This window comes from Hippopotamus amphibius, chromosome 2, assembly GCF_030028045.1.
Source record: "Hippopotamus amphibius kiboko isolate mHipAmp2 chromosome 2, mHipAmp2.hap2, whole genome shotgun sequence".
Taxonomy (NCBI): domain Eukaryota; kingdom Metazoa; phylum Chordata; class Mammalia; order Artiodactyla; family Hippopotamidae; genus Hippopotamus; species Hippopotamus amphibius.
In genome coordinates this window covers 74,091,180-74,101,160 of record NC_080187.1, presented here as the reverse complement: position 1 = coordinate 74,101,160, position 9,981 = coordinate 74,091,180, and the positions used below count along the sequence as shown (strand labels likewise).

The window sequence follows — 9,981 nt, the reverse complement described above, 5'->3', positions numbered from 1 at the left end:
AACTGTGAAATGTTTTACATACATTTTAACTACTACTAACTTCTCTTTGAGAGATATTTATTCTTATTGTGGATCTAATAATTCAGGGTTGTTCATTCATTCTTTTTAATTTTATTTTTTTAATTTTTTAAAAAATCTTTATTGGAGTATAATTGCTTTACACTATCATGTCAGTCTCCTCCATACAACAAAGCGAAAGAGCCACATGTATACGTAGATCCCCATATCTCTTCCCTCCTGAGCTCCCCTCCTAACCTCCCCATCCCACTCCTCCAAGTCTTCACAAAGCATCAAGCTGGTCTCCCTGTGCTCTGTAGTAGCTTCCCACTAGCCATCTATTTTACACTTGGCAGTGTGCATATGTTGATGCTACTCTCTCACTACATCCCAGCTTCTCCCCCCCTCCAGTGTCCTCAAGTCAGTTCTCTATGGCTCCATCTCCATTCCTACCCTGCCACTAGGTTCATCAGTACCAGTTTTCTAGATTCCGTAAATATGTGTTAGCATACGGTATTTGTTTTTCTCTTTCTGCTGTACTTCACTCTGAATGACAGTCTTCAGCTCACTATGAACAGCTCAATTTCATCCCTTTTTATGGCTGAGTAATACTCCATTGCATATATGTGCAACATCTTCTTTATCCATTCATCTGTCAATGGGCATTTAGGTTGCTTCCATGTCCTGGCTATTGTAAATAATGCTGCAATGAACATTGTGGTACATTTATCCTTTTGAACTGTGGTTCTCTCTGAGTATATGCTCAGGAGTGGGACTGCTGTGTCATATGGTAGTTCTATTTTTAGTTTTTTAAGGAACCTCCATACTGTTTTCCATTGCAGCTATATCAATTTACATTCCTCTTTAGATAGCATATTTCAATTTATTTATACATAACTATAAAATAAAAAGAAGGAATAAATCTTCTGTCTTCAGATAGATATATATATGTCCCATTGTACAATTTTGTAGATATAATTTCAAAGATTCTATGTGCATGTGCATATTTTTAAAACTTCAAGTATAAGACTTGAAATTCAAGTTTAAGACACTTCTTATTTTTTCTCCCAATATTTCTTACAAGATCTGTTTTTGCCTTAAGATCTCTAACTGTGGGCACAGTAAGTTTACAAGACTGAGTCCATGGTTGTTCTTTTAAATTTCTGAAGAAAACAAGTTTATGAAGAAATATATTCCTTTAAAATCTGCATCTCAAGAGAGGGAGAATCAAGAATTTTGTGAAATTTCTAAAGAGATTATAATCATTGCTACTAAGAGAGAAATCTATTAGTGCATGAAAAGTGAGATAAATACAAACAAGAATATTTTCAGTTAGAGCAGCATACAGCTTCAAAACCACCACAGCAAGTTATTTTTTTTTTAATGTAAAATATTTTTCTTTAATTGCATCTTATATCTTGATTAATGAAACATGGAAATAGTGGTTTTTCAGTCTTGGTCGCCTGAGGAACCTATTTTCATCTGCTTTTGGAGAGGTCCATTTTCTAAAGAGACACAATATTGCCATAACAATGTGCAAAACCCTTTTTTGGTAATAAAAAAATTTACCTCTAAGCAAATGTTTGCAATTATTTACTCCAAATTAGATGGGTAAAAAGGGACTGATTTAGATCCTGTAGCATACGCAATTCATCGTTAATTACTAGCAAACACCCAAGTCTTGAAGACATTTCTAATAAACAAAAAGGCAAAATCAAGAGTACCTTAAATAAACGTTTACTTTTACAGGCATTTCTTACATCTCTGGATTTTGGTATGTAATTTAAAAATACTTCTTGTATATATGCATGTAAATTAGTAATACTGCAGCCATATTCTTGCAAATACATCTGTCAATGTCAAAGGTTTCACTTTTTTTTTTTTTAAACAAAACAAGTTTTTACTAACTATAGACACATCATTAGAATCTCTCAGGAAAAGTGTTTACTTTCTTGATTAGTGCCTTGAAAAGGTCTGTTTAGTCACCATAATCCTGGCTTATATTTCCCAGCTTTAGACCAATAATGCCTGCATCTCTGATGGGATGGAGAGATAGCATTTGAAGTAGATGACATTTGAATCTCATAGGTATATGCATAATTTTTTTAGGTAGTATTAACCAAATCGGATGCCCATATAAGTAGTATTGTTATTTTTGCTTTGCCTCTCACCCCATTAGATTCTATTGGTGATATTACTTATTTTTAGTGAAGTTGCTCAGTCCTAATAAGTCGTTTAAACAGATGCTAAGGAAGCCTGTGCTTTCTGAACTAAGAAATTCCAAATCAGTTTTATGACGTGTACCTGATATCTTTTCCTGCATTCACTATCAGGAAATAAAGATGAGATTTTGATAAAGATTTAATTTCATCAATGATATCAGTGCTATGTTCATAAACCATTCAGAAAGATACGAGAGACCAATCCAAGTTGTGGGATAGCAGACCCTAGCTCTTAAACTGCTGAGGGGGAAAAGCAGATTTTTTAATTATAAAAAGATCTTTTTCTTTATTTTTAAGCAAAAATTTGTCTTTGTCTTTGGTAAACCCAACTTCCATTGAGCCACATGCTGTACAGTACAAGACTAATGTGGCAATGGCTCTAAGCAAACAGTTGCTGCTCAGGTTTTAAAGAGAAAGGATGAAGCACAGCTTATTGCAGTAAACCAGCAGAGGTCAAGCCATATGAGTATTCTGAGAATTAGATTTTGTTATTCTTGGAACTTGCTATGCAGTGACATAGAGTCTGCATTTTGCTCTTCTGACTTGAGTCAAGTCTGAGTAGGCCTGTGCTTACGTCCTAACCTCTGGCAAAGAAGAGTTCAGCCTGAAAAGGGATGCGGTGCTTCCTCATCTACCCAGGTTATCTAGTATTAGCAGCTTGAGAGGAGATATGTGCCCAATGTACAATATTTTATGCTTGACTTATAAACATTAACCCAAAGAAACATCAAATACAGTTCAAAAGCCCAAGAGGAAAGGGGTAATGAGAAATCAGAACATTGAAGACTATGTAAAGGATTGTTTTTCAAATGCTAACAACAACAAAAAGTTACGTGCAAATTGAAAGTACGAGATTTACAGGCACTGTGGGTAGAATGTGCAAAAGTTTGCAAAGGTTTTTCCTTTTGTGTGTGTAGCTTTAAGAAACTATCAAATATATCTCTTAGAAATATAAAGTTCCTTTCTCTCCCAACTGAAGACACTTTTTAAAAATTCAAAGTTTATCAATACTCAGTAGAATAACACAGGTGAACCAGACAAATTCAGTTTTTCAGGAAAAGAATAACAAATAGGATGTCAAAAGACTCAACAAATACAGCCATCTAGAAGCCACCCAGAAAATTTTTCTGCTGTCAAAGCCTTTTGTTCTTCAAAAGTCACCATCTACCAGCTGAAGATTTTATATGCAGATACCAGATAGTGTGAACTTTAACTTGTACTTTTTCCATCAGCTTTTGGCTTGGAAGTTTCCTCCTTTGCCTTTGCAGAATCCTTTGCTTTACCCCCATTCTTAGGTGCTTTGGAGCTGGAAGCAGTCTTCTTGTCTTTGTCCTTTGCTGTGTTCTCTGAGGTTTCTGTAGTTGAGGGACAGCTGTCTAGGTCCCCTGAGAGGGCGTCAATGGGGTCTTTGGCATCTGTAGGTTTCTTTGATGCCTCGGGTTTCTTTGTAGGTGGTTTTGCTGATTTGCCCTCCTTGTCATCATCCAAGAGATGTCGATATTCAGGTGGGATGGTGTCATCTCTTTCTCCCAGCTTGTCTCTGTGTTCGGCTTTCGCTTTTTCCTTGACTTTATCCTCTAGGGGTTTGTTCTCATCTGGATCAGGCTGTCTTTGCCCAAGACTGTCAGAAAGTTGATCCAGGGCATCGTCGAGTTCTTTGCTGTCCTTCGGAGTGTCAGGGGGTGGCTCTGCAGAATGGGTGGTTGGAGCTGGGGTTTGGGAAACCACTTCAGAGGTGACAGCTGAAAGTTTAGCATCTTCAAACTACAGCAAGTTATTAATCAATGCGGTTCTTTTGGCATGCTTTTCATTAGTAGTAACAATCGGTAAGGAACTTTGTGTGTGCATGTGTGTGAACACATGTTGGTGAAGAGCAAGAACATGAGTGAGTTTCAAGCGAACAAGAGAGAGACTTGACCACTTTTCTAGTTATCACCTTATTGCTTTTATTGAGTTTTAAAATGTGTGTCTCTTTTTTCAACTGTTTTATATACTACAGTGATTCTTCTTTGGGAAAACTGAAAAAATAATTCTGATTAGGATAATGAAAATTATAATTTTGTTTCTCAGTTAATTAAGTTAAAATAAAAAGGACATCTTAAAATTGTTTAAAACTGGAAAACAATATGTGGCTTAAATCTCTAGGTGAGAAAAACCAAGACATTCTATTAAATTTCCTAAATATGAATATCTCCAGTTGTTGTGGTTACTTTTCTGTTTGTAAATGATAGTACTTAAAGCATTTTTATTAAATTTTCTGACTGAATTGGTAAGCCGCTTTTAACCAAACTGTTGAAAGATTGCTACATTTTGACAAAGCTATGGCAACTTCTATCATGAAGGTAGCAATGTCAATATCTGTGTGTGTGTGTGTGTGTGTGTGTGTGTGTATAACATATATTTGTTTATATATAAATAAATAAAATACTGTTAGTAATTTTACCTGTTGCCCAAAATACAAGTCCAAGATGAATAAATGACAGTGACAGAATGACAGCAGGTCAAAGGGGATTGAATACTACAAAACATTGACTTAGTTGACTTCGCTAAAAGTTTATAAAATTCAGGATCAGGATATTAATCTAAGAATACTTTCGGTCCAGGTCCTTTTGTTTTTATCTCTCAGTTTCCCTCTTGTTACCATGCTCTGATCTCAAGGAAAAGTAAAGAAAACCTTACTATCTTTATCCATTCTATATTGAAAGTATTATTTTGTTTACTTGGTTATATCTTTCTTTTAATAACGGAAAAGGAATGTGTGCTTAGTGTGGACCTTTTGTCCATTTGCCTCCTTTCCTTGGTTTTTTATAATTATTGCTTCTTTTATTCATTGAATGGACTTTTCTAGATGTTGCTAATTAAGGCCAAGAGTTATCTGTACTCACTTTTCAACTCACTGCAATTGGATTTCTTCCTAAAGCATTCTCTTTAAATCACTCTCATTAAGGTCAGCAATGAAGATTTGGAAGAGAGAGAATGCGACTAAGCCATGGACTGTCAGGTGATCTCTCTCCAGTTCAGCTAATGGCTCCCTCCGCTTGCCCCTTTAAGTAACACGACCTGGGTGTTAATAATGGCCCCATCTACCCTGGTTGTAAACCTGGAATTAACATACTATCTCTTCTGTTTTCCTGCATGTTGCCTGTACCCTTTAAAATTATTGATTTATTAAATTACCTTCAAATTATCAAATTTTTGTCCATTATTTGTTTTCTTCAGGATCCTCACGGACTATCCATTTCTTCTTGAAATTACATTTCTTCTTACCTGCCCAGTAGACCCCCTTCTGTTTTTCTTTCTAGAATCCTTCACGAAACCAATCTTTTCCCATACCCTGGCCCTTGCATTTTAGTGTTTTCTAGATGCCCCTCTTTATACTTTTATCACTCTCTATTCACTCACTACCCCATTGCTTAAATTATCATCCATATTCAAATGAATTACTTATATCCGTCTGTAGCATGGGTGTCACACTTGAACTTCTGACCTAAGATGTATATTAAATGGCTCCTCTTATGTGTTCCCAAACTGTCCACACCATCTTCCACCTCAGGCATTCATTTATTTCTGTGTTCACTGAATGATACTCCATCTACCAAGTTGCTCAAAACTAGAACTGAGCTATCATTGGCTACTTCAGTCTAATTCCCTACGTCCAGTCACAAAATTCTATCAGTTCTATTTCTTCATGTCTCTTCAATATTATCCCTGCACTGTACTGTCATTATTACTAACTTAGTTCAAGCACAAATAGTTCTTAAACTGAATTACTCCAGTATCTTTTTTACTAAAACCTATCACAGTGTCCCATGCTTCAGACTTTCACCCAGACTGTTACATGAGCCCTTATCTCTAAACATCAGTCTTCATCTGACCGAATGAGACTCCTAAGTACGTGTTTAATTCCAGTCTACCATCTTCTTCAGAAAGCTGCTCCTTACCTTCTCATCTAAGGTTACTTGCTTAAACATGCTTCAATAGCATTCTGTTCATGTCTACTAAAGCATTTATCCCAGTGGTAGATGAATACCTATTTATTAGATTTTGAGATCAATAATATTGACATGTATCTTTAATTACTAATATAGTATAAGCAACACTGTAGGCATGCATTCTAATAAACAGTATATGAAAAAATTTAAAAAGCGATGTGAACCCTGCTCCAAAATAACTCATTTTAGTAAGTGTGCAGAAACACTACGCTGTAAGATTTGCTAGCCTCATTGAAGTTAGCAGATTGCCCTGCAGGTGCTATAATGCCACGGGATGCAGTATTCCATGCCACATGGACTGGTTTTTAAACACGAAATTCAAAATAGAATGAGAACATTTACAATCATTTTGAGATTATATAAATGAAGAATTAGATATTTAATATAATTTTACTCTTTAAAAAAGTCCCTTTCTTTTTAATAAATACTTCAATCCAAAGAGTTAATATTACATAATGAGACTAGAAATTGCTACAGGATAGAGAGCTTTGAGTTCGCCTAAGATTGGACTTAATTTTATTTCTCTTCAAAGTTCCCATTAATGGAGAATATCTGTATGCTTTGAAAAGATAGCCTAAGTAAACGAGGGCTAAGATCAATTCTGCTTTCAGCCTGCAATAAAACTGTCATAGAGATTTACCCAATAAAATAAAATAATGATCGGCAAAGAGTAGCGGGATCAGCAGCTCAGTCAGACTAATAGCATTGAAGAGTCTTGTCAGCCTAAAGAAAGAGGCCACTCAGTGAGAATAATAAAAAGTTACACTTGTTATTGTGTGGTGATTTTTGTGCTTTCTTTTCAAGCTGTAAATGGCAGAATGCAGACTTTTAAGTATTTGTAGATGAAACAAGGAACATAAACTTAAATACTTCTCCTTGGAGAGAAATCGATAGTTACAGTTCTCTCTCTTAAGTCAATATTTTATATCTTACCAAAAGGAGAGCCATATCAGTATTTTAACATCAGTGTCATACTCATCCTTATTTAGCCACTTGTTTGTAAGCGTCCTTTGATGATAGCAAAAATGTCTGTGATGGTTTCCAAAAAAGGCTCCACAACAAAAAAAGAACAGGCCGTTAACAGTAACTTAATGAGGGCATTTCTGATTCCTAACTTAGACTTTAATGATCACTTAATTATACAAGCCTCATCTATCTAAAATAGGAAAGGCCACTAAATTTATGAAGGGAAACGCATCTTTCCCAGTAGCCTTAAGTCTAAGTGCGATGACAATTAAGAATTCTGATTTGTGTCCACATTTTTAATCGAATGTAACCATTAAATAAAAATAATATAAAACCATGCTATCTCAGAAATTTGAGTTTAATTACCCAATGGATCTTGTAAAGTAAATACATGCTGACTGTTATTCAATCTTAAAGAGGAAGGAAATCCTGCTGTTATGACAACATGGATGAACCTGGAGGACATTATCTTAAGTAAAATAAGACAGTCGTAGAAATACAAATAATTCTACTTACATAAGATATCTAAAAAAAGCAAATTCATAGACCCAGAGAATACAATAAGTGGTTGCCAAAGGCTGCAGTGTAGAAGGAAGTAGGAAGTTACACAACGGGTATAAATTCATGCAAGAGGAATAAGTTCTAGAGATGTGCTGTACAACCTATTGCCTATAGTTAATAACAGTGTATTGTTCACTTCAAAATTTGTTAAGATAATAGATGTCATATAAAGTATTCTTTTCACACACACAAAATAGTTATACACTCAAAACACAAAAGGACAAGAAACTCTGGGAGGTATTAGACATGACCATAATCTTGATTGTGGTGATTGTATCACTATAATGTCACATGTCCAAACTTGAATTGTATATATTAAATATGTGCAGTTATTTGCATGTTAATATTTCAAAAAAGCTATTAAAACCAAGTAAAATAAAATGAAACAAAAAGTAAATATGTTCTTGGTGTAAGCCAGGAAAATATTTAGCTGTTTTTTTTCATTAAAGGCGTGTATGCATGTTTAGGGGGGTGTGTGTGTGTGTGTTTGTTGTGTGTAACAGCCAGTTTTAGACAACTGATTAAATTATATAATTACATAATTCATTACTCATTGATTATCTTCATAATTTACTAGGCTGATTATTTAGGTCTTTACTGAGGTGACATGACAAAGGCAGACACAGACTTAAGACACAATGACATAATAAAGTCAGGTCATATCTTGGTAGTCATCTCACTGCATTTCTAATGTTAATACTTGGTTTCTCTCTTTTAACTAAACTCTTCCCTCAGTACTTTAAATAAACTTTGGAATTTACAGGTACTTGTGTAGCCTAAGACTCACCTTAGGTACCTCAACACCAAATCACTTTACAAATCACTTTCTATTCTATGGAGTGTTTTGTTTCTGATAATTCTATTTGCTTAACATTTTAAAGCCCTAGATACTAATAATACAGTTGACCCCAGAACATCATGGGTTTGAACAGCACGGGTCCACCTATACATGCTTTTTATTGAATAAATATAGTATCTAGATTTTCATTTTACAGATCTTTAAAATAACATGTGGGGAAAAGTTTGTGTTCAATTAGAAATCACAATATGTAGAATCAAAAGGCCTAGGGCTTGAGTCATGATTCTATCTAAACTGTTCAGCTTCCTGCCCCTGGGTGAATCATTCCTCAATTCCTTTCACTTTGAGGCAGAGAGAGCAGTATGCAGATTTTCCTGTGCCTGGAGTTTGGCATCTCTAACCCCTGCATTGTTCAAGGGTCACTTGTATGACTTGGTTTTGCTAACTAAATTGTCGCCTTATTCTCTATCCCCAAATTCCTATTCTAATTATATATACAAGTGCTTATTCAATGAATTCTGGTTTGATGTGAAGTTGGCAGGTAAAGATTGAGTGCCACTGGTCCACCACTATACAGGCACAGACACAAGACTTAGACTTCAATTCCCTGACAATGACAGATGAGGGACTGCTACTTCCCCAGCAACGAATTCTGAAGATGTGGCAGGACAGAGCTGGATGCCAAGTTTTTTCCATAATACTATAAGATCTGTTTTCAAACCCTGTTTATACAAGGGATAGAAATGGCTCTTTCTCAAATCTTTGCCAAAATGTGGGAACAGAGCTGGAGGCCAGATTCCACAATGTTGCATGTATGATTGTAACCCCAAAGAACCTAGTCTTTGTGTCACTTTGGGTGAGGCAGCTTTCTGCAGCCAAGACAATCCCTGCATGGGCTGACAGCTGGATACTAATTTCTGTGACTGGACCACAAATCTACCTTTGCAACTGGATCAGAGTTGCTTATCCCAGCATCCATCTCATATGTTTTGAGTCCATGTTAGTTAGGTACCTACCTATTAAGAATTGTTATATCTTGTTGATGATTGCACTTTCATCAATATGAAATAACACTGTCAAAAGTACTGCTTCATTCCTTAAAGTCTCCATTTATCTTGTACTAATATAGTCATACTAGCTTTCTTGGTGAGTGTATCTTTTTCCATCACTTTACTTCCAACCATTTTGTTTCCTTATATTTAAAACCTGTCTTTTAGAAGAGATATTTTAAAATTCCAGCTTGAAATATTAACCTTTCAATTGAAATTCTTAATTCACATTTATTTGGTGTGATTTGTGATATATTTGGTTTCAGATCTACTTTCTTGTCATTTGTGCAATACTTGATCTGTCTCATGAAGTTCCTTTTTTTCTCCTTGTTTGCCTCCTTTTAGATGGGTCAAACATCTTATTTTAATTTATTATTTTAGTTTAATGTTAGTTT

General features: G+C 35.2%; 1 protein-coding gene across 1 annotated transcript; it reads right to left on the bottom strand.

Annotated features, from left to right (window-relative positions):
* Window positions 1–3,199: 3,199 nt before the first annotated feature.
* LOC130844380 (calpastatin-like) lies at window positions 3,200–6,190 on the bottom strand. The gene is made up of 2 exons (XM_057720655.1): window positions 6,161–6,190; window positions 3,200–3,983 (listed from the first exon to the last, which is right to left on the bottom strand). Exons 1-2 carry the CDS (start codon window positions 6,188–6,190, stop codon window positions 3,429–3,431), a joined length of 585 nt encoding a protein of 194 aa, XP_057576638.1. The 3' UTR covers window positions 3,200–3,428.
* Between the last annotated feature and the right edge of the window lie 3,791 nt (window positions 6,191–9,981).